Source organism: Sus scrofa, chromosome 18, assembly GCF_000003025.6.
Source record: "Sus scrofa isolate TJ Tabasco breed Duroc chromosome 18, Sscrofa11.1, whole genome shotgun sequence".
NCBI classification, from domain to species: domain Eukaryota; kingdom Metazoa; phylum Chordata; class Mammalia; order Artiodactyla; family Suidae; genus Sus; species Sus scrofa.
The window spans coordinates 17,422,010-17,445,468 of record NC_010460.4 but is presented as its reverse complement, the minus strand read 5'-3'; the positions used below and the strand labels follow the sequence as shown (position 1 = coordinate 17,445,468).

At 49.3% G+C, this 23,459-nt stretch overlaps 1 protein-coding gene across 1 annotated transcript in view; it reads right to left on the bottom strand.

Moving 5' to 3' along the window:
* The window catches only part of PODXL (podocalyxin like), a 50,169-nt gene extending 49,039 nt beyond the window's left edge, over positions 1-1,130 (bottom strand). Inside the window, exon 1 of the mRNA XM_003134669.5 lies at positions 781-1,130. Coding sequence (XP_003134717.3) covers positions 781-844 — 64 coding nt within the window. The 5' untranslated portion in view covers positions 845-1,130. The remainder of the gene's footprint in view (positions 1-780) is intronic.

Sequence of the window (23,459 nt, the reverse complement as noted above, 5' to 3'; positions counted from 1 at the left end):
GGTGGGCAAGAAAGAAATGCCTTTGGGACACGACTTGATCCCCAAAATTTTCACCTTTAGAAGAAACGGAAGATGTTGCTAAGGCACAGCCCAAACCTGTTTCATGAGGAAGAATCTCTTGTTTCTACAAAGGGGCTGGAGGGGAATCTCAACTTCCGGGCCATGCGCTGCTGTGAAGGGAGCTGCTCCTTTGGTGACACGGATGCAGGGACCCCACTCTGGCGAATCTGGGACTGTGGAAGGTCCACTTTCTCCCTCGCCCCTCCACCAGCTCAGGTGCCCTGAGCCGGCACTTACTGCTTGTTAAAATCTCTCTGCGAATTCGAAACACCTGCTTCGGGGACTTCCTCATGCGCGTCCAGCCTAGTACCTTGCCTGGAATTAACCACGACACAATAATGTCGCACATCCTCTCCAACACGGTGAAAAAGGGTGATCATAACCTGGGGGTCCCGCGGAAGCGGTGAGCCCCGCGGTGTCCTCTGACCCCAAGCCCATCCAGCGGCGGCGCGCCTGTTTGTCCCAGCACAATCCACCACCCTTCCACCCGAATGTAAACCGGGACGACCAACGCTCGCGGCCGGACGCCTGAGGCGTCCTCCGTGTGGGAAGGGGCTTGGATGGTGCAAAATCAGGACTCCGCGCGTGGCCCCAGCTAATGGTACGCGGAGGGGCTGCTCCGCGTCGGGCCACGAGGCGCGGTGGTTTTCCCAGCAGCTGGCCCGGGCGGGGGTGCCTGGGCACGACCGGGGTCCCGGCGCTGCCCGGGCCACCACTCACCATCCAGGAAGAACGACGGCGACAGCAGCAGGAGCAACCCCGAGAGCACCAGCACGGAGCGCATCGTGTCCTGGCCTCAGGCCCGGAGCAGGTGGCTGCTGGCTTGGCGGAGGGTCCCGGCGGCGAGAGCGTGGGCGCCCCCGGAGGAGGCCTGGCGGCGGATCCGGCGGCCGGGCGATGACTCGCGGCTCCTGAGTTGCGCTCCGGTGGCCCCTCCTCGCGGCTGCTGCGGCAGAGCCGGACCGAGGCGCGGAGCCAGGCGGCGGAGGAGCGGCGGACGGCTGCGTCGCGGGCGGTGTCTGCGCGGCTGAGGCCAGGCCAGCGGCTGCGGCGACTCCGGTCCCGTCCGCGCCGGCCCCCGCCCCCTTTCCTCCCCCACGAGCGCGCGGGCGGGGCGGAGGGGCCGGGAGGGGCGGCGCTGGGCGGTGAACAATGAGCAGAGGAGGAAACTCCGCCCAGGCGCGAGGCGGGCGGGGGAGGGCGGCGGGCTCCGGGCTCCCGGCTCCCGGCTGGCGGCCCCTGCGAGGGAGGGGGGTGGGGTGGGAGGCGGGGCGGCGGGGGCTTCCCGGAGCCCGACTGCCCCCTGCCCTCCGGGCCACCCTCCTGGGTGTGCGAGTGTCGCCTGCGGTGCTTCGGAGAGAGTCCGGTAGGAACCGCCACACTGCCGGGGTCCTTGGAGGCCCGGGTCCCGGGCTAGGAAACTTCCAGGGCTGTGTTCGCTAAGGAGCATGCGAGGCCTCCGGGCTGCAGCTCATTTGCTGCAAAGCGGGAGAAGCACATCTCCCACGTGCCAGATGCAACTCACCTGTGGGCGGGCCCGCAACCCGCAAGATTTCTGAGCAATTTGGATTAATTAGTTGCTTAACCTCTCCAAGCCGACCTCACCTGTGAATGGAAGCAATGGTTTACAAAGAACAAAAACAAAACAAGATAAATTTTTGAGGGATTATTATGTGCCAGTTTGTGTTCTTAGTGCTTGGCATATATCAATTCACTCTTCGCCACAGCCATGTTTTCGGCTTCATCTTGCAGACACGGAATTGACTGAAAAAGAGGTTAAACTTGCTCATGATCACGTAACTGTAACGGTCAGACCTGCTTCTGAAAGTAGTTTGGAGAAATATTTTGCGCAGTGCCTGGCATAAGAGTAATTGCTCAGTACGTGGTAGCTACTGTTATTATTGCTATGTGAAGAACAATAAAGATTTAGGGCTTCGGGCAACTTGAGCTCAAAACCTAACTGTGCTTATCCATTAGTTATAAAACCCTGGACAGATTTACTCGGTCTACCTCAGCTCTTTCCATCTGTAAAATAGGGATAACCACACCTACCTCAGAGAGTCGTTATGCGACCCAACTAAGAGAAAATGCGGCTCGAGCGCTTAAGCACAGGGCCAGGGACTAGAAAGTCTCCAGGAATGAAGCGGCACGCCCTCCATGTATTAGAAGGAGAAATTTGCAGACCTGGGAACTGAATTCCGTAAACCGAGTAAACCTGATGAAAGAACAAAGAAGTTCCCCTCCGGTTTTTTTTTCAAAGCTGCTTGAAGGATGCACATCCTGGAACCCCCGACGGAGGAGGCGCACCGATGGCGCCGGGATGGGCTTGGGAGAGGGGAGGGGAAGCTGACCCGGAGGGGGCAGGGTGATTAACTGGGGAGGGGGTGGACGGCTCGGATTTGGCTCAGGTGACTCCTGGATCGATCTTTTGGCTTTGGCGTCTTTCTACAAGATGGGTCTGGGAGGGAAGGAGAGGTGTCCCTAGGACCCAGTCAGAGCCAGGAACCGTGGACTCCTTAAGCCCCTGAAGTGGGCTACACGCAGGCGCTGTCCGAGAGGCACAGCATTTTGGGAGCAGCAAAGGAAGAGCTGGAGTCCTGGCTGGGGTTCCTCGGCAGCAGGCTCAGGCTTGGGAAAGACTGACCTGCCTGTTTTCATCAGGAAGTTTCTGCAGGATCGTTCTGGCCCGGTTTTCCACACCGCATATGGGAAAGACAGAGGGTGTTCCCTATAAATACTGTGGTGTGTGTGACTATCTTTGATGTTTTTTAGAACTGGTCTCCTGATATCCATGCCAACAAAAGCCTTGTTTCTGAAACCAAACAATACACTTAAAAATTAATTTAAAAGTGTGTATTGTGTGCTCTCCGACTTAAACAGTGTTTTGGACGCAGTCAGTTGCTCCAAAAATCTCCCTTTGCGTGTTAACTTTGGTCCCATTGCAAAATCATGCAAAACTAAAATGAGAATTGACATCCAGGCATAGAAAAGGGTCTTTGTAGCTAAAGACTCAGCAAAATTAGAATTGCACTGACACTCACCAGCATCCAGCAGCGCCCCCTCCCCCCACTTTATGCAGATGGAGCTTTCAGGAATGAAGTCCGCCAGGCTTCCAAAGCACCTGTGGTCAGTGAACCGACCTGCCCCAGGTACCTGGCCTGTGCCCTGGGTCCCTTTAACAGAATGCTCCTACTAGTTGGTTCACTGGCCCAGAATACCTAAGATTGTAGTCAAAACTGAAAGCATTTTGTAGATGCTAGTCCATACTCCTTCTGAGATTTATTACATTTTGGGTGTATGTATGCATACATTAGCTCCCCAGACTTTTTTTTTTTTGCTTTAGACAACTATATTTATTAACAATTTATTTTGAAATAATTTTAGACTTAAAGTTGCAAGAGAGTTCTGTATACTCTTTACACTCTTTAAAGTCAGTATCTAAAGAAAACATGGCACAATGACCAAAATTTTAAAATTAACATAAATTCATTAGTAGTTACTAATTAAGACCTCAATCGAATTTGGTGACCTTTTTTACTTACGTGCTTTTTCTGGCCCAATCCTGGATCCTACATTTCATCTAGTTTTCAAGCTCATTTCTTCTCAAATTTATGGCAGTTTCTCGGTCTTTAATGACCTCGACACATGCTTTCAACTTCTTAACATGGGATCTCTCTTATTCATCTACTTCCTCAGACCACAAGGCACAGCACATCACATCATCGGTACAGAAATAGATAGAGCTACAGATATAGATGGTGAATGCAAACATGAATGCCAATTGGTAGATATTACATAGGAATCTAGGACACAAGGTTTACAATGGTTTTTCCCAGGGCCCCTGTCAGTCAAAGTTAGGGGTCATGATACTTAGCCCTCTGGGCAATTTGGGGAAATTGCTAATCTCATCCTTAAATGCAGGTTTGATAAACTTCTCTTGATCCTCATCCTAAATAACTTTAATCTCTAGTAACAGCATCTGCATCTAGGGGTGGGACAGAGCCTCCAGCCATGGCACCCCCCCCCAGTAAAAAATAAAAGCACACATGTATCCATACTGGGGCCATATCACCACTCATAAAGTGCCAATGATGCTCTCACTTTGGTGTGTCCCCGACCTCTGAGTTCCTTGGGGGCTCCGAGTGGTATTTCATTCATCTTGGAATCTCGGTGCCCAGTACAGTGGTGCCCCCCCCACCCTCCAGGAAGGCACTCAATACCCAAAGGCGGAATAGATAAAAGAAGTGTTTGGATTATATCTCCAAGGCTGGGCTTTAGCTCTGACTGCCAAGTTGTGTGATTCTATGAGTACCAGCTGAAGTTCAAGTTGACCACGTCTCCCCAAAGTCATACACTGACCTGTTATTATTCAACAGCATCTCTTCTAACAGCATAGTATCCCAGAGTCATGCGCACAGGGCTGAGAATGCAAACTCAAACGGCACGGCCTCCACCCTCTCAGCAGAGCAGCAATACTTGTATACACACACTGCCGAGGTGCAGTGGGGGCTGCAGCAAGTGTCAGGAGCAGGCAGGTGGGAAGCACAGAGCAGGACAGGCTGAGGTTTACCTAGGGAGGCCAGGAATGGCTCCTGAGTTGGGCACAGGGTCTTGGAGAAGGAGAAGGACAAAAGCAAAGGCACTTTGTGCAGGTGGAGCAATGTGTAAAAGTGAAGAGGGGATCTGAGAACTGCAGGCAGGTGTTCTGCCCCAAGCAGAGTGCAGGGTTGGTGGGCAGGGGTGGAAGAAAAGGCTAGAGAGGTGGATGGGGCAAGATCCTTCAACAATGGAGACTCCCCAAAAGGTCATAAGCTGGAGGAGACAAAACCAGACGTGGGTACAGTGCTTTGGGAGCGAATGCATTGGTCCCTGGAGAGCCTGAGCTCAGACAGTGGCAGTGGGGAAAGGAGGGGCCTGAGGCAAGGGGTCTTGGGGGGCAGAATTGATAGGTCTTAGTGACACTTTGGATGTGGATGTGGTACGTTATGCAGTGTGTGTGGTATGTTTTTTGAACAGCATTGGCAGGAAAAAGCTCTCTGCAGGAAAGAGCTTTCTTCGGGAGGCACCCCTCGATCTTGTCACTAACCTTAAATCAGGCACCCCTATGCTCTACTCATCTTCAGACCTTACCCATCTTTCAAATCTTTTGATCTCACAATACTGTGCCTAATTTGTCGCCTTTTTTCTATAGATGAAAGAAGTAGAAATGAAGAATAAGTAGTCAACAGATGACCAGCTCTCTTCCCCAGCTTCCCTTTCAGTAATCTCTCCAACAAACTGTGAACAAGATAGCATCGAAAGGAAGATCACGAGGAGGTGACAAGCCTGCACGAGGTGGGGGATGGCAGACTCTGACCCCCCCATCTCAAGGATTAACTGAGATTACTTCCCTGCTCCCCTTTAAAACCTTTCACCTCCAGAGGTGGTTTTGGGGGTTGCTGAGCCCACCAACTCCCCAGATTGCTGGCATTCCAATTAAAGGCAACTTTCCTCTCCACTACTTGTATTAATTTTGTACGCAGCGAGCAGTGGGACCTGATTCGATAACATGTTGAGGGCATGAAGCCATAAAAGGAATCTAGATTTCCCACTTGGGTTACTGGGTGGATTATCTGAGTGCCAAGGTTGAATATCCCAAATGAACAATATAAGAGAAGCAACTTCGGGAGTAGAAAATGAGTCCCTTTTTTTTTTTGTTTTTTTTTGTCTTTTGTGGGCCGCACACATGGCACATGGAGGTTCCCAGGCTAGGGGTCCAATTGGAGCTGTAGCTGTCTGCGACCTACACCAAGGCTCACAGCAACGCCGGATCCTTAACCCACCGAGTGAGGCCAGAGATCGAGCCTGCGTCCTCATGGATGCTAGTCAGATTCTTTAACCACTGAGCCATGACAGGAACTCCTAATGAGTCCCATTTTGAACACGTTGACTCTGAAGACCCCTGGGGCACTCAGGGGCCATGTCTAGAAGTCCTATCTGTGACCTTGAGCACAGATCTTCGGTCAGGAAAGGAAACAGAGATTGGAAAGCTGGCTGTGCACAGGTGGGGACTGTAGCCAGGGCTGTGGAGGATTAGCCTGCGGTGCTCTGTTGTGAGAAGGGAAGAGGTTGGAGGCAGAGCCTTTCCACGTTCACAGAACGGACTGAGGAAAGGGGAGATGGGGAATGAGGAACTACCCAGGAGGTAACCAAGAGAGAAGGATGCCATAGAAGCAGGGAGGAGGATGTTTTCGTAAGAAGAAGGTGGTCGGTGTCACCTGCTGCAAAAACTGAAACCTACTGGGAATTTCATGCAGAGTGATTTCAATGACGTGCAGTAACTTGGGAGAGTACATGGCGATGAGGAAACAGAGACCTTGAGCGAGGATGTGAAAGGAAGGAGGGAAAACATGGGGTTGAGGGGAAAGCTTTCTGTGTATGGCTTCGTTTTAAAATTGGAGAGGTGCTCATGATTATGAGCCAAGAGGAAGAAGCCAGTTGAAAGGGAGGAGTTTAAAAAAAAAAAAGGATACATTTAGAATGGATAAGCAGTGGGGTCCTATAGTACAGCGCAGGGAACGATATCCAGTCTCTTGGCATAGACCATGATGGAAGAGAATATGAGAGAAAGAATATGTATATATATATATATACAAATGTATGACTGGGTCACTATGCTGTACAGCAGAAATTGACACAACACTGAAACTCAACTATACTCTAATAAAAATAAAATTAAGAAAAATAAAATTTTTAAAAAGGTGGGGAAAAACGGGAAAGGAGTTCCCTGGTGGCTCAGTGGGTCAAAGATCAGGCATTGTCACTGAAGTGGCTTGGGTCAGTTCGATCCCTGGCCCAGGACACTTCCACATGCTGCAGACATGGCCGAAAAAAGGAGTGGGGGAGAAATTACAGGAGATGGTATGTGAAGCAGGGATAGAAGGCCAGAGCTCAAGCAAAGGAACTTCACTGCTGAAGGTGTGGGATTGGGACAGTATCTGTCTTGGCAAATAAGGAATGGCCTGGAGTGAATCAACTGGAATTTGAATTTTTGTCCTGCCATTCAATAGCTGTGTGACCTTGGGCTTTTACATAACCTCTCTGAGCTGGTGCCTCCTCCTCTATAAAATCAATAACAGCATGAATCCTGCTATTCGTTGTGAGACTGTGAGCGAGTGCACGATGCCCAGGTGACATTCAACAAATGGAGTGCAATAGTCTTGCGTCAGTAAAAGAACTGCTCCGATGACCACATCTCCTCTGAAAAGCAGGGCCGTTACTCTGTGCTTTTTCCTGTTGCTGCTCCTCAGCACATATTTCCCCCTCTCAGAAGCCCTCCTTCTGGATGAGAAGAGCCCCAGGGTGGCAGGTTTTCCCACCAAGGCTGCATCTCTGCAGACCGGGGCTGTGGTTTGCAACGGAACTGCTTGCAGGAGGGCCCTCGGGAGGCCGTCTACCACCGAACCATGGTCTTTGGAATTCCCAAACCCCTCCGATTCAGAGACAGTCTGGGGCTCAGGGGATGTTAGGAATCACAGTCCAAAGCCCTCAGTATGTGGGAAGAAGACGGAAGCCTGGAGAGTTGAGCCAACTTGTCCTCGCTCTCACGGCTGGTAAAGAGCCCTGGTTCAAGAAGCAGTTTACAACTCCAGCCACTGTTCTAACACAGCCCACGGCCTGGGCATGAATTATCCATATTCAGGCATCTGGGTCAAAAAGTCACAGGTCCCGTGGCAGGAACAAAAGACAATGTGCCTGGGAGATGGGCTGAGGAGGGAGATAAGAATCAATTGCTAACTGGAGTTCCTATCATGGCTCAGTGGCTTACAAACCTAACTAGGATCCATGAGGATGTGGGTTCCATCCCTGGCCTTGCTTAGTGGGTTAAGGATCTGGCGTAGCTGTGGCTGTAGCACAGACTGGCAGCTGCAGCTCTGATTCAACCCTTAGCCTGGAAACTTTCAGATGTGGCCCTAAAATGAAAAAAAAGGAAGAATCAATTGCTAATTAAGTTGAAATAAAAGAGGCTCTAGGCATGGGCCTCCAAACTTAGTCTTCCAGATACATACACCCAACTTGCTTCTTAGTCTCATCTCCCACCTAGCCCCTGACCAGCCTTCCCCCTCCCGTCTAATTCCTCTGCCTGGTGCAATAAACAGCCATCGTTAGCTCCTTCCACCTGGAGGCTGACCAGGGCCAGAATGCATGCTTGAGCAGGATGGCGTGGAGCTTTGCCTGTACTGTGGCCCTACTTTCCTAAAATGATGCAATCCTCATACAGTCCAGAGTGGTAAAGATATTGCCATTAATCCATTTTGCAAATGAGGAAATAAAAACCTCAATTTGTTGCATAGGAGAAATAAACACAACATTGTACATCAACTATACTTCAATAAAATACTTTTTTTTTTTTTTTTGGCTGTGCCCACAGCGTACAAAATTTGCCAGGCCAGGAACTGAACCCATGCTATAGCAGCAACACAAGCACAACATTGACAAATGCCAGGTCCTTACCCCCCTGAGCCACCAGGGAACTCCCTAAATTTTTTTAAGCTTATTTCCCTGCAACACCTGAAGGTAGGCATCAGATTGTTTCATGGCCTCCTACCCAGATATTGACACACGTGTGTCTGATATCCCCTGTGAACTCTGAGCTCCTTGGGAACGAGCTGTGTCTGGTTCTCCTCTGTGCCCTTCAGAGTCCAGGTTCAGCATCTTGTACCATCTCCTCCCTCCTCCCATGCCTTCCCTCCACAAGCTACCAGAGTGTTGTCCTTGGAATCCGATGACATAGATCCTGTCCCCCATCTGCCCAAGCTCTTCTCTGCTTTCCTACTGCCCAAACTCCCGAACTGTGGCATTCAGGGCTTCCAAATCCTGGCCCCAACTAACCCTTCCGTCTTCTCCCTGAGAGGGAGAAGCCTCTTTAGATTCAACAGTGATGCTCACTTTCACAATCAAGTCTGCCTTTGCTTCTCTTTGTACCTGGAATGACCCTACTTTCCACCTGTCAGTGATTGAAGGCTCAGATTTGGTGCAGCCTATTGGGATCTGGCCTCCACCTCTCCAGTCATAATCACTTCCTCCTCTGCATTCGCCTTGCCTCGGGTCAGTACCTTAACTTGCTGTCTGATTTCACATGTTTATTATAAGCACATGCACTGTGAGTTCTTTCTTTTCTTTTTTCGTCTTTTGTCTTTTTAGGGCTGCACCCGCAGCATATGGAGGTTCCCAGACTAGGGGTCTAATCGGAGCTGTTGCTGCCGGCTTACTCCAGAGCCACAGCAACGCCAGATCCAAGCAGAGTCTGTGACCTACACCACGGCTCACAGCAACACCGGATCCTTAACCCACTGAGCGAGGCCAGGGATTGAACCTGTAACCTCATGGTTCCTAGTCGGATTCGTTTCTGCTACGCCAAGATGGGAACTCCCACTGTGAGTTCTTTCACGGGGGCAAGAACCTCGCTTTATTTCTTTGTCCACTCTATACTTAGCTTGGTTGAAGCTGGCATTTGAGAATAAAAACAATGTGTATAAGATCTACAGTGTGTTGGTCCTTACCACATGCGCCAGCACGGAGCTAGGGATTTGACATGCCTAGCCTCAACAGCCTTGTGAGGTGCTATTATGTAACCCATCTTATTAATAAGGAAACGGAGGCATTTCTGGAAAGTAAATGGCCTAAGATCACATAGCCATTAAATAGTGCAGTCAGGATGCAAACCCAGCAGCCTGACTCCTAAAATCACGACACTATTGAGAGAGTGAATGAATAGTGATATTCACTGCACTATAATTTTGCCTGCTGCTGTGTCTCATAAACATGGTTAAGATGAAATATCTGCCCCCTAGGAGCAATCAAAACACAATGAGGACCTAGCAGGCGACCAGGGTTTTTCTCAATTCAAGAAATGATCAGTGGGAGTTCCCGTCATGGCGCAGTGGTTAACGAATCCGACTGGGAACCATGAGGTTGCGGGTTCAGTCCCTGCCCTTGCTCAGTGGGTTAACGATCCGGCATTGCCGTGAGCTGTGGTGTAGGTTGCAGATGCGGCTCGGATCCTGCGTTGCTGTGGCTCTGGCATAGGCTGGCAGCTACAGCTCCGATTAGACCCCTAGCCTGGGAACCTCCATATGCCGCAGGAGCGGCCCAAGAAATAGCAAAAAAAAAAAAAAAAGAAATGATCAGTTCCCCCCACAACCCTCCTACACTTGTCAAAACCCCCACTCCCTGTATCCCCAGAGAAGCCCCCTAACTCAAATAAAACCTGATGTAGACTTAGCCTTATGGTTTTTCTGTTGCTGAAACCTCCTTATATAATTAATACACATGAGCTGTAGACCACACCCTGCACTTAAACCTGTGCAAAATGAACTTTCCATTCAATCACTAGATTCTTCATGTCTCTGGGCTGCTCGTTCCATTTGCAAAAGTCAGAACTGCTGTACCATCCCCAGTGTTCTTATGCCATTGCTCCCCAGCTCTCCCTTTCTCATTCTCAAGGATCTTCCAAGATGCCTTCACTGGTTGGTAATTGTCAGAGGGTTTTTTGTTTGTTTGTTTGTTTCTTTTCAGGGCCACACCTACAGCAGTATATGGAAATTCCCAGGCCAGGGGTTGAATCAGAGCCCGCATCTGCGACCTACACCGCCGCTCGCCACAACATGCCTGGATCCTTTAACCCACCATGTGAAGCCAGGGATTGAACCTGCCTCCTCATGGATACCAGTCACATTCTTAACCCGCTGAGTCACAATAGGAACTCTCGTTAAAGTTTATTCACTCTTCCTGGTAGCTTGATTCATAAAACCCAGGTTTATCCAACCCCATTATTTTGCTGTCAGGAGACACACTCTCCCAGGAGTGAAACACATGGGGGGGTATGTCTAGGGGAAAGGTGTCCAGGTATCCTTCTTCCTTGTTACAGAGGTGAGTAAAGCTATGGCAGCCCTGCCAGGACCCACAGGGACAGGGCTGCAGACCCACAAAGATAAACAACCTGGCCAGATACGGATGAACGACAGTTACGGGATGGGCCTGGGAGGTAGCAGTGGAGGTTCCCATGACCTCATTAACCTCTGAAGCATTGTTCTTCCCCTGTCACCAGGGCATTTTGATAATACTTATACACTCAGAGTGCACAGCTGGGGTGGCAGGATCTACCTCTGTGCAGTAGGGAGACAGTGCAGAGCCCTCCGCTCAAATGGGAAAGAATCCTGACAATCACAAAGCTCAGAAGCTTATAGAGTTCCCGTTGTGGCACAGTGGAAAAGAATCCGTCTAGGAACCATAAGGCTGTGGGTCTGATGCCTGGCCTTGCTCAGTGGGTTAAGGATCCGGCGTTGCCATGAACTGTGGTGTGGGTCACAGATGCGGCTCAGATCCTGGGTTGCTGTGCCTGTGCTGTGCCGGCAGCGGTAGTTTCAATTTGACCCCTAGCCTGAGAACCTCCATATGTGGCCCTAAAAAGCAAAAAACAACAACAAAAAAAACATAAAAAAAACCCCAAAAACAAAGCTCAGAGGCTTGAATAAAATCCCAGCTTAAGGAGTTCCCGTCGTGGCGCAGTGGTTAACGAATCCGACTAGGAACCATGAGGTTGTGGGTTCGGTCCCTGCCCTTGCTCGGTGGGTTGATGATCCGGCGTTGCCGTGAGCTGTGGTGTAGGTTGCAGACACGGCTCGGATCCCGCGTTGCTGTGGCTCTGGCGTAGGCCGGTGGCTACAGCTCCGATTCAACCCCTAGCCTGGGAATCTCCATATGCCGTGGGAGCGGCCCAAGAAACAGCAACAACAACAACAAAAGACAAAAAAGACAAAAAGACAAAAAAAAAAAAAAAAAAATTCCAGCTTAAGGAGTTCTCTCCTGACTCTTCTTCTTTCATAGTAGGAATGGTCTGTGCATTTCTAGATCTATGTCTCTGTGTGCGGTTCTGGGCTCCTTGACAACACTCGAAGCCCCAGGAGGCCACGGGCCTCTCTCTGTGTTCACTCTTACATTCCCAGGCCCAGCATGGTGCCTGGCCATAGCAGGTGCTCAATAAATACTGGTTGGCTCAATGACTCAAATTCCAGAGATAATTTAAAAACAAAAAGTTAGATTTCTGTTCTTTGTTTTATCATCAACTAGCTCATGATATCAGGAAACTCTCTGCTCAGGAAGTGTTAGTTTCCTTATCTGCAAAATGGGGAAGCTGGGGGGAATATGAGGCCTAACTCCTTTTCAGAGACAATTCAAAACTCCAGAGGCAAAAATTGAAGAGGTTTGAAAACCACAACATTCTTTGCAGGTATGACTTCTTTTTATTAGTAGTTATTTCATCAGCCTCTCCTGGACTTTGCACAGGTGGATGTGGCAAATCATTCTAACCCCACATTTAATGAACACTCCATGTTATATCATGGAGCATCTCAAGAATGTTTTAAACCTACAGTGCGCTCTCTGTGCAGTTTTTACTGGAGCCGTATCCGCCCCCTAGACCCAGAGATGGTGATGAATGGAGGGGGGTGTCAAGATCCCTCTGTCCTCAGGTAGGACTGCACCTATTTTCATTCATCATGTAGTTGATTCTGAATGAGGCAGCTTCCTTCTCTCCCTTCCAGAGAGAGTCCCCGGAGAGTGAATTTCACAGTTCCCTTCACCTCTCGGGAAGGATCTAAGAGTCTCTGTGACCAAGGAGTTCTTGCCTCTAAGTGCTATCTAGGCTCTGAGATGGAACCTAGGTAAAACAGAGACCCTTCAGAAGAAAGCCTGGGCCCAAGTTTAGTCAGAACACCTCGCTGGGGCTCGTCTCTCACAAAAGGTACTCCTTCACCTTCTGATGACTAAAGGGGTCTTTTTTAAAAAAGAAAAAATTATGGGTTTGTTTTTGGTTCCGGCTGCTTTTGGCTGCACCCCCTATATGTGGAAGTTCCTGGGCCAGGGACTGAACCCATACCACAGCAGCAATCCCAGCTGCAGCAGTGACAGTTCCAGATCCTTAACCCACTGAACCGCCAGGGAACTCCTAAAGGGGCCTTTCTAACAGCAATCATCTCATCCAGGATCAAGAACTGCATCGTCTCTGCAGCGTGAAGCACCGTGTTCTAACTGTTACTATATACACAGACCTAGGCTCCTAGGCTTCTCCCTTCGGCCTGACGCCCCCACATCCCCTAAACCCCAGTCTTCGACACTGAAGACCACCCCCAAGCTCAGTCTGCTCATTTTCCTCCAGTAACCCATTGGCATTTTTCTCTTCACTCTTGAAACCAAAATTCTCCCCAAGATAGTGCTGTTTTACCTGGAACCCAAAGGACACCGGATACATGGGGATCCCTCAGGCCAAGGAGAGTGAGAGAACCTGGAACTGCCCAGATTTCCAAGCGGGACTCAGCCCTTGAAGCTGTGTTCTTCCTGTGCCAGGTAAGGTTAATGATTACAGCTCAGGTTTGCTGAGCACTTACTTTGTGCCAGGCCGTGTTGGCAGTGCTTGGCAAGCATTCTCTCATTTAATTTTTATAACAAACTTGTGAGGAAGGTACTATTTTCTTCCTATTTTACATTTAAGAAAATAACCTTAATTTGCCCAGAAGCAGACAGCTAGTAAGTGGCAGAGCTGGGCTTCAAAACCCCAGCAGTCAACTGAGCGTGCTCTTAACCCTTCTGCCCAGCTAGCAGGAAGAAACTGCGCCCTTGGAGTGAAAGCTGTTTCTACCTGAGCGCCCTCTATTCTTCAAGGCTCAGCTCAAAAGTGCCCTGAGAGGCCTGTGTTCTGAGTTATTCTCCCCTGTGGCACTTTATTCATATTAATTACCTTTGAGCTCTTGTCCCTCCGTGATAAATGATGGCACTTGAGTCTATCCACCCCCGCCCCCCCTCCCCCGCCCCCCGTTCTTGCTTTAGAGGGAAGATGTCACCTTATATCCACTGCCGGCTGTCCAGCTCCTACAAGAAGCTCCACCAGTGCTTGTTGATTGACAAAAAATGATGAATACCACAGTTGTGGCTTCTGTCTCAAGCAATTCTTGGGACCAGGGTGAGCAACCTGAAGGACAACGAATGAGTGAAACTGATAATCCTAGACTTTTAGGAGTTTATGATATAACTGAGAAATCCTATGAGCACCCTTGTAAAACAGAGCACTTGGCTTTATGAAGAGACACATTAGCAAGAGCAAAAACGCATATCTAGACATGGATTCTGGGTATAGGTGAATGTAAAACATTTTTCTGAAATGGGTAATAATTCACAGGATTCAAAAAGTCTAGGAAAAGAATGGATGTGTGTATATGTATGTACACCTGAATCACTTTGGTGTACAGCAGAATTTAACACAACACTGTAAATCAACTATACTTCAATAAAACTTAAAAAAAGTCTAGGAGTTCCCTTGTGGTGCAGCGGGTTAAGGATCTGGCATTGCCACTGCAGTGGTTCAGGTCACTGCGATTGGGAAATTCCATATGGCACAGGCACAGCCACAGCCAATAACTAAATAAATAATCAGTCTAAATGGAATAGTGACTACTCTCCTCACCCAGCCCCCCAGCCACTCGTACCCCTCCCCACAGACAACCAACTCCTTTTTGTATTCTTCCAGAGATATTTTATGCGTGTGCAAGAAAAAAAGGTTTTGTCTATACATGCGAACAAGCATTAGGTATATATTAGCTACACAAACATATTAGCTACATATAGCTAAAATATGTAATAGATATGCAATATACATTGTATTTTTTATGGATTAACTTTGCCTGGGATATTAAAAAATATAACAGGCCATTAATAAAAATCCAATATTTAATAAGTTCACTACGTGCACAGGCTTTGACAGAAATTAGATCTCAAGATGAATGTAACAGGAACCTTGACCCTTGCTCATAGTCATTCCCGACTTGGAATTCCTGTGGTGGCTCAGCGGAAAATTGGACTAGGATCCATGAGGTCGCAGGTCCTATCCCTGGCCTCTCTCAGTGGGTTAAGGATCCGGCATTGCCGTGAGCTCCGGTGTAGGTCACAGACACGGCTCAGATCTGGCGTAGCTGTGGCTGTGGTGTAGGCTGGCAGCTATAGCTCCAATTTGACCCATATCCTGGGAACCTCCATATGCCACAAGTGTGGCCCTAAAAAGCAAAAAAACCCCAAAAAACAAAAAGAGCTCCCACTTGGGAGTTCCCTTGTGGAACAGTGAGTTAAGGGCCTGGCATTGTCACTGCTGTGATACACCCCCCCCCAAAAAAAAGATCTCCCACTTGGGATGGAGTTGAGATGAATCCTATTTCAGTTCATTCAGGCTGCAGTTCAGAGACGGGCCTGGGCAGGGAGTGTGGAGGAAGGTTAAGAGAGAGGAGGTAGGGTGGAATTAAGTTTTGTAAGAGAATTCATCACTTTTCTCTACTTTCTGTCCCTGGAAACTATAACAGGAGTCAGCGTAAAGCAGAGCATATTTTCTCCATAAAAATAATGCTGTGGTTAGAGGTCACATTATGAAATAAAGACTTGGCATCAGAAAACACAAATAGGACTGGAGATGTCATAAGAGCAAAGAACTATAAACCTTTCTCGTCACTTAAAATAATAAAATTGTGCTTTAGAGCATTGTACATTTGTACATAAATGTACCAATCATACTGATTACACAAAGGGCCCCAACGAACCATAAAATGTATGGACAGCACATAAAAAGTACAGCATTGCTGCCTCATAAATTTCCTGAGGACAGTATATTGCTAATGATAAGCATTCATTAAAAGATGAATTAACAATATTTCTCTCTGCCCCTCACTGAATTTTAAAAAGCCTTTTTGAGAAGATGTCGAAGACATTTTGAGATAATAATTTGGAGGCGTGTTTTGATTTAATAATTTAATAAATTGTGTGATCCCTTTTAGGCCTCCAGAGCTCATTAAAAACTTATCCAAGAAAGTCTGAACCCTTGCCTAATGCTCCCGATGCACCTTCTTTGATGGGTTCAGAGGAGGCTCAAAATAACTCCTTTGATCTGACGTAACACTGTCTTTAACATGGTGGCAGCTCGTTCAGACAGCCAAAAATTTTGAACTCTGCACTCAACACCGAGGATTCAGAAGAAAAAGGAATAAGACGTGATCTACATGGAAGGACTCATAATGGGCCGGCCAGCTGTTGTTAACAATAGCAGCTACTTTCTGAAGGTCTACTATGTGCTGTGATAAGCCTCAGGGACCCATTTGCTCATTTAAGCTTCACCTTAGAAGGAAGATACTTGTTTTTCTTTAGTTTTTTTTTTTTTAAAGTCAAGCCCGAGGCATGTGGACGTTCCAGGGCCAGGGGTGGAAACCCTGCCACAGCAGTGACCCAAGCCCCTGTAGTGACAATTCCCCAACCTTACCTATTTACGTCTGCAGTGATCCCCTGTCCAAACATGGATGCGCGTTCTCAGATACTTGTAGTTAGGACCTCAACATGTCAACAATTCAACCTGGCTAAGTTTAAATTGTTTCCTTCTAACACATATAAGGAGTTCTCTTTGTGGCACAGTGGGTTAAAGGTTGGGGAGTTAAGGTGAGTTTCCACTGAAAGCCAAAAAAAAAAAGAGTTCCTGTGGCTCAGCGACTAGGAATCATGAGGTTGCGGGCCCTGGCCTTGCTCAGTGGGTTAAGGATCTGGCGTTGCCGTGAGTTGTGGTGTAGGTCACAGACGCATTGCTGTGGCTGTGGTGTAGGCCGGCAGCTGTAGCTCCAATCCGACCCCTAGCCTGGGAACCTCCATTTGCTGCGGGTGCGGCCCTAAAAAAAAAAAAGATGATGAGTTCACACTGGAGAGGGATGAGTCCTTAACCCCGTATGGCTGATGTCGTTTTTAGAAGTTGTTCCCTAGTAGCTCCCTGGGTTAGGGATCCAGTGTTGTCGCTGCTGTGGTGGAGGTTCGGTCCCTGGCCTGGAACGTCTACATACTGTGGGTGCAAGCCACAGAACAAACAAAAAAACCACTGCTAAGAAGAGGAGCAAGATAGAGAGTGCGATATGAAGACAGACACACAGGCACGTGAAGATGCAGGCAGAGATTGCAGCTATTTCTCTACAAGGCCAGGAAGCCCAAGGCCATTAGCCATGCCCAGAAGCCTGCAGAGAGGTGCGCACAGGTTTCCCTGAGAGTCCCCAGAAAGAATCAGCATTGCCAACACCCTGGCTGCAGGCTTCCAGCCTCCAGAACTGGGAGACAATAAATTTCTGTGGTTTTAAGTCAGCCAGTTTTCCCTTTCTGGGGGGCCTGTAGCTGCAGCATATGGACATTCCCACGTTCCCAGGCTAGGAGTCGAATCCAACCTATCGCTGCCGGCCTACACCACAGCCACAGCAACTCGGGATCTGAGTTGCTGGGACCTACACCACCACTCAGGGTATCCTTAACCTACTGAGCGAGGCCAGGGATCAAACCCACATCCTCATGGATACTAGTTGGTTTCGTAACCTGCTAGGCCACAACAGGAACACTAAGCCAGCCAGTTTGTGGTCCTCTGTTGGAGCAGCCCTAGGAAATGAATGCCTGTGTCGCTGTGGGGGGAACCAGGCGGGGTCTGCCTCCCCAGCTCCCTCTCAGCGCCACCTGAGGAGGGAGAGAGATGCTCGGAGGACAGGGAGGAGCAGTCACCTCTGCCCACAGGCGGGAGTCTGGGAAAGCATCTCAGAGGAAGGAACTTTGGGGCTGGATCTCAGTGGTTAGGCAGGAGTCTGCCAGGGCCAGAAGGGTGGGGTGGAAGGGAGTGCTGGGCAGAAGGATCAGCAGGGGAGAAGTGGCTGCACAGGAGGAAGTTGGGGTGATGGTGGAAGGTTTGTGTTGCTGGTGGAGGTGGTGGCCGCTTTTGCTCTGAGAAGGAAGGATTCCTGGGAAAGTGAGGGCTGGGTCCCCGATTCTTTCCTCCCCTTTCTTCTACCTCCCCCAGGTAGTGGAGCCATGGGTCTGTTCCCAGCGCTGCTTCAGCCCCACTGGCCCTCCCTCCCAGGCTCACTCTCCTGCCCTCACCAACCACCCCCAGGGCTGCTCCCTCGGGTTTCCAGGTCTCCATCCCAAGATCACCTCCTCAGAGAAGCCTCAGAGGCACCACCCTTTGCCTCCTGGAGAGGCCTCATTGTCAAGCTCAGCTTTCTTCAATCTTCTCATTATCTTTACACTCTGTGTTATCTACTCTTCCCTAACTTTTTTTGTCTTTTTAGGGCCACACCTGCAGCATATTGAAGATCTGAGAAGCCTCAGGGGCACCACCCTCTGCCCCCTGGAGCGTCCTCATTGTCAAGCTCAGCATCCTTCAATCCTTCCATTATCTCCTATAAATCTGCTTATCTACCCTCTCCCAGCTTTTTTTCTTTCTTTCTTTCTTTTTTTTTTTTTTTTTTTGGTCTTTTTAGGGGCACACCTGCAGCACACAGACGTTCCCAGTTCCCAGGCTAGGGGTTGGGTTGAACTGCAGCTGTGGCTGCTGGCCTATGCCACAGCCAAAGCCACAGACACAGCCACACGGGATCTGAGCTGTGTCTGCGAACTACACCACAGCTCATAGCAACTCTGGATCCTTAACCCACTGAGCAAGGCCAGGGATTGAAACCACATCCTCATGGATACTAGTCAGGTTCTTAAGCCCTGAGCCACAACAGGCATTCCTACCCCTTTCACAACTTAAGCTCTGTGTGGGCAGGGACCACATCTGGCTTGTACCTAGAATCAAGGGCTTGGGTCTGGGGCTTAGGAATGGCTTCTATAAAAATGTGTCAATTGAACATAGGAAGAACATGCAAGCAGTGGAAACAAAAGGTCAAATGGATGGCCCTAGAACAGCCCATCTACCACTCAAGCGATTCAACAGGCACTATAGTGGCCTGCAGGCACTGAAGGCAATCAGACTAATGCCCTAGAGACTCTGAGCCAGGCTCTGCCCGCAGGCCCTACTGTGTCTCCACTAGAGAGGCCCTTACCTGCGTGAGCGTCCTCCTGGCAGGAAACTCTCGTCCCAGGGAACAAAGAATCATGCACATCATTCAGGTTCTAGAATGACAGGCCCAGGCCAGAAAGAAGATTCACTTCTCAGGCCATTAAGTAATAAAACCAAAAAAAGACACTAGGCACAGAGAGAGTAGGAAGTATCAGTGGCCCAGGCCGCAATGGCCAGAAGCTCCATCACGGGCAGGGGGGAGCACTGCAGGCGGCAGCATCAACAGCCCGGAGTAGCGGCCATCACGGCAGGGAGCAGGTGGGCTACTGCGCAGCTGGGGAGGCTAAGCTGGGGGGGCCTGGCCTGCCAGGGCAAGAGGGCCCCTTGCCTAATTATAGCACAAAGGTGCCATCTGAGCGGGACCCAGGGCAGGTGGGGCAGGATGTTGGTGACCAGTCTGGAGAGCTGTGCTCTTCCATGGAATGCTCCCTAGTGATAAACTGGGGCTCCAGGAGGGTAGAGACCTGAGGAGCAGGGAGCTGGAAAATACTAGCCAGATTATTGTCTCTGTGGGCCTTTCCCCCCTCCACTCCTTGGACTGGCTGTGTCTGAGAAAACAGAGTAGGGAATGTTCCTTGGGTTATTAAATGATCCTGCCTCCACCTTCAGTGTCATAGGCACTTCCTGACACTTGTTTGCCATGCTGTCAGAACACTTCACACTTCAGTGGTGAGCCAGAAAGAAAATCGATAGAACTGGAGCTGTGAGGGATTTCTCACAGACCTGGCGAAATGGACAGCTTGCCTGGCCCTTCCAGTGCCCACAGAGGAGAAGGGGCTGGCTGCGTTTGACCCTACCTGCCAGGAACTGTGTTCTATCGGAGAGGCACAAGGAACGTACACATGGAGAATAACCGGGTCTTGAGGTCTCATCAGAACTGAGGTCTGCCTTCATCTGCAATGACGGGGCTGGGGGTCAGGGAAGGGAAGTCTTTTAGGCGGTGACTAAGCTCAGGGCACAAGAATCCTAATCTAGTCCAGAGAAAGGTGACATTCAAGGGCACTTTTGGGTAAAAATTATGGAATGTTCATTCCTTCTGTGACAGGCGGGGTGTTAGACGTAGATGCTTCATAGACATGAAGTCACTTAATGCCTACAACCATGGGTATATGCATAAGGTCACTGATGCCTGAAGAACCATAGCCTAGCAGGACCTGGGCAGAGGGCAGTGCGGTGAGGGGTACAGTAGACTGACCCACGGGGACATGTGGCAGGGTCACCATGACTTTTCATCACTGAATTCTCAAGGCCATGCCCAAAGCATGCAGATGTTCGATAAATATCCGTGGAAAGAACGAAAGTGGGCGACTCACCAAAATATCATGGTTTATGTCTGAGAGCATCGACGCGTGCACGGCTCACCTGGAGCCTCGTGTTTACCGTGGGAGGAGGGACAGGAGCAGGTATTTTCCCCACTGCTGTGGCATTGTTGTTATTATTATCATTCTCCTTTTGCAGTGGACAGAATCGACAGGAGGCTCAGAGAGTTTAATTTTCCCAGGGATGGGAAGCGTTCAAGGTTCTGCCCAAGCCTGACCTTCTGATCCCGAATCCCAGATTCTTCCCAGCACACCCTGAGGTCGAAGAAAGGCTTTTTTTCCCCTTTTTTGGCTATGCCCGCGACATGTAGGAGTTTCTGGTCAGGGATTGAACCCGTACCGCAGCTATAACCAGAGCCACAGCGGTGGCAATGCCAGATCCTTAACCCACTGTCCCCCAAGGGAACTCGAAACTGCTCATTAGAGCTTCTAATGGGGAAGCTCTTATATTAATTGGGACTTTGTGCTCCCTCCCTTGTCTCCTCCTCACTTTCCCTCTCTACTCAAAGATGACCGTCTTTCCTCCCTTGGAAGAAGATGACCCCCAACACCAACTCCCATCATCCCTGCAGCCCCTCCAGCTAAGAAGGCTGGATACACTGGGGAAAAGCCCTGGGCTTCCGAATTAATCCTGCAAAATCACTCAACCTTTGCTGGCCTTGGTTCATCTGTCACATGCAGGTGACATTCAGGACTGGAGGGCTGACTGAGTGAAATGCAGTATGGAAAAGTGCTCTGTAAATTTTGAAATCTATGCACCTGTTAATCATGTTAACCATTTCAGAGCTCCACCTCCCTAGAGGAGCTCCTCCGCGAGGCCTCGAGAAATGTACAGTTTCCAAACCTCACTCTGGAGAAGGAGACAGTCTAATTAGGGTCTCGTCCCTTTCCTTCTGCAGGAGTGATGGGACAGGGCTCTAGGTTAAGAGGAAAAAGGAGGCCACAAGGAAAGGGGACACTCTGTTTTGCAGAAAGCAGAAGGAGCAGGATTTTGTCCAACAAATGGGCAGGCCTGGCCAGCGTGCATCCCCACACCTTAGCTCAGAAGTAAACTTGGTGACGCAGACTTTTCATTCTGCGTGAATTCGGAGTAGAAGGGAGTATCTGGTTCGACAATAATTTGTTAAATGTCTATTCTGCTCCCTGAAGACACCGTAGGGATATATGAAAAAGGCACAGTAGTACCTCACTGTTCCAGGCTTCGCCTTTCGCCTCTGAAAGAGCCTAAGAAGGAAAAGGAAAGTCATTGACTGGTCAGGAATATGCCATAAACGTAACGTATAAACCCATGCATTTGTATATGTACTTTGAGCCTATTAACACTTCACTTGCACATAGTCCTAGCAGATTAAGAAGTCACAAACTTGAGGGAGTTCCCGCTATGTTGTTGTGGGTTAAGGATCCGACAATGGGCATTGTCTCTGAGGAAGCATGGGTTTGGCTGAAAAAAAAAAAAAATCACAAACTTGAAAGGGAAAGTATTACTACTATGGGTGGGTCTGTAAACAACGTCCTAAAATTAGCCCTTAGGCCACCTTTTTTTTTTTTTTTCTTTTTTGGCCACCCCTCAGCATATGGATTTCCTGGGCCAGGATTCAGATCCGAGCCTCAGCTGCCACCTACGTCTCAGCTGCAGCAATGCTGGAACCTTTAACCCACTGTGCTGGGCCAGAGATGGAACCTGTGATCCCTTTGCACCACAGCAGGAACTCCTAGGCTACCTTAAAAAAAAAAAAAGGTAAGACTAGGAAGAAATCTACCAAAAATGGTTATGAGAACTCAGAGTCGGCTGTGACTTATTGTAGGAGACAAATGGCCTTATGGACCGCAATAACTTTTGGTTTTTTATGGCCTCACCTGTGGCATATGGAAATTCCCAGGCCAGGGATTGAATCTGAGCTGCAGCTACAGCAATGCTGGATTCTTTAACCCACTCTGCAGGGCTGGGGATTGAACCTGCACCTCCTCAGCAACCCAAGTGGCTGCAGTTGGAAACTTTTTTTTTTTTTTTTTTTTTGCCTTTTTAGGGCCACACCAGCTGCATATGGAAGTTCTCAGGCTAGGGGTCAAATCGAGGCTGCAGCTGTCAGTCTATACCACAGCCACAGTAATGCCAGATCTGAGCTATATCTGTGACCTACGCTGCAGCTTGTGGCAATGCCAGATCCTTAACCCAATGAGTGAGGCCAGGGATCGAACCCAAATCCTCGTGGATACTAGTCAGTTTCCTTTTTTTTTTTTTTTTAAGGCAAGAAATAGATTTATTAAGGTAGGACACTTATGAGAGATGTAAGCAGGCAGGCATGGAAGCTCTACCACTAGTCAGGTTCTTAACCTGCTGAGCCACAACAGGAACTCCATCGAAACTTTTGTTTTGACATCATTTTGTATGACCACATGGTATAAAACAAATGGAACCACAGAACGTGAGAATTAAGGTGAACATTTGGGGCCATCAGGCCAACCTTTGACAGCCAGAGAGGTGAAGGAACTTGCTCAAGGTTGCACAGCTAGCCAGACAGGGGGAGGAATGACACCCACCCAGGGTTTTTTCTCCTGCTCACACAGGGTTCCTAATCGGACCCAGAGCTTCCAAGAAAAATTCAAACTCTGTTCTATGGCTGCTACCTGAAACATCCAGAGTGCGTGATTCCTTTTAGAAAGAATTCATCGCAAATGATGACAATGAAGAAAAGATGGGAACTCAAAGAGGTTCCCCCAGGGAACCATGCCCACAGACACACCCGGCAGCTCTCTGGAAGCAGAGTCTAACCCTGAGGAAGCTGACAACAAAGCTTTTCCTTTGAGGGGGAGGAAGGGTCCCTTACTTCTAGGAGCCCACAGTGACTTGGAGTGGCGGGCCGGGCAGGCCTGACTCACGGTCAACTGAGAGCAGACCAAGCAGGAGAACCAGAGGGTGGTGCCAGCAGGAGGCTGAGGGACAGGCAGGCTCCTGATCCCCTGAAACGTGCCAGTGGAGCCCGTGAACTTCTCATCAGGCATGTACATACCAGACAGGCTTATTACTGGGAATGTACGGCGGCCACATTACTCTAACTCGGCGATCCTGCCCTGGTGGTGGGCGCCCCGCCAGTCTGCACTCCCACATCCTGCTGCCGACTCGGGCCCACCCGTTTCTATATCGAGAC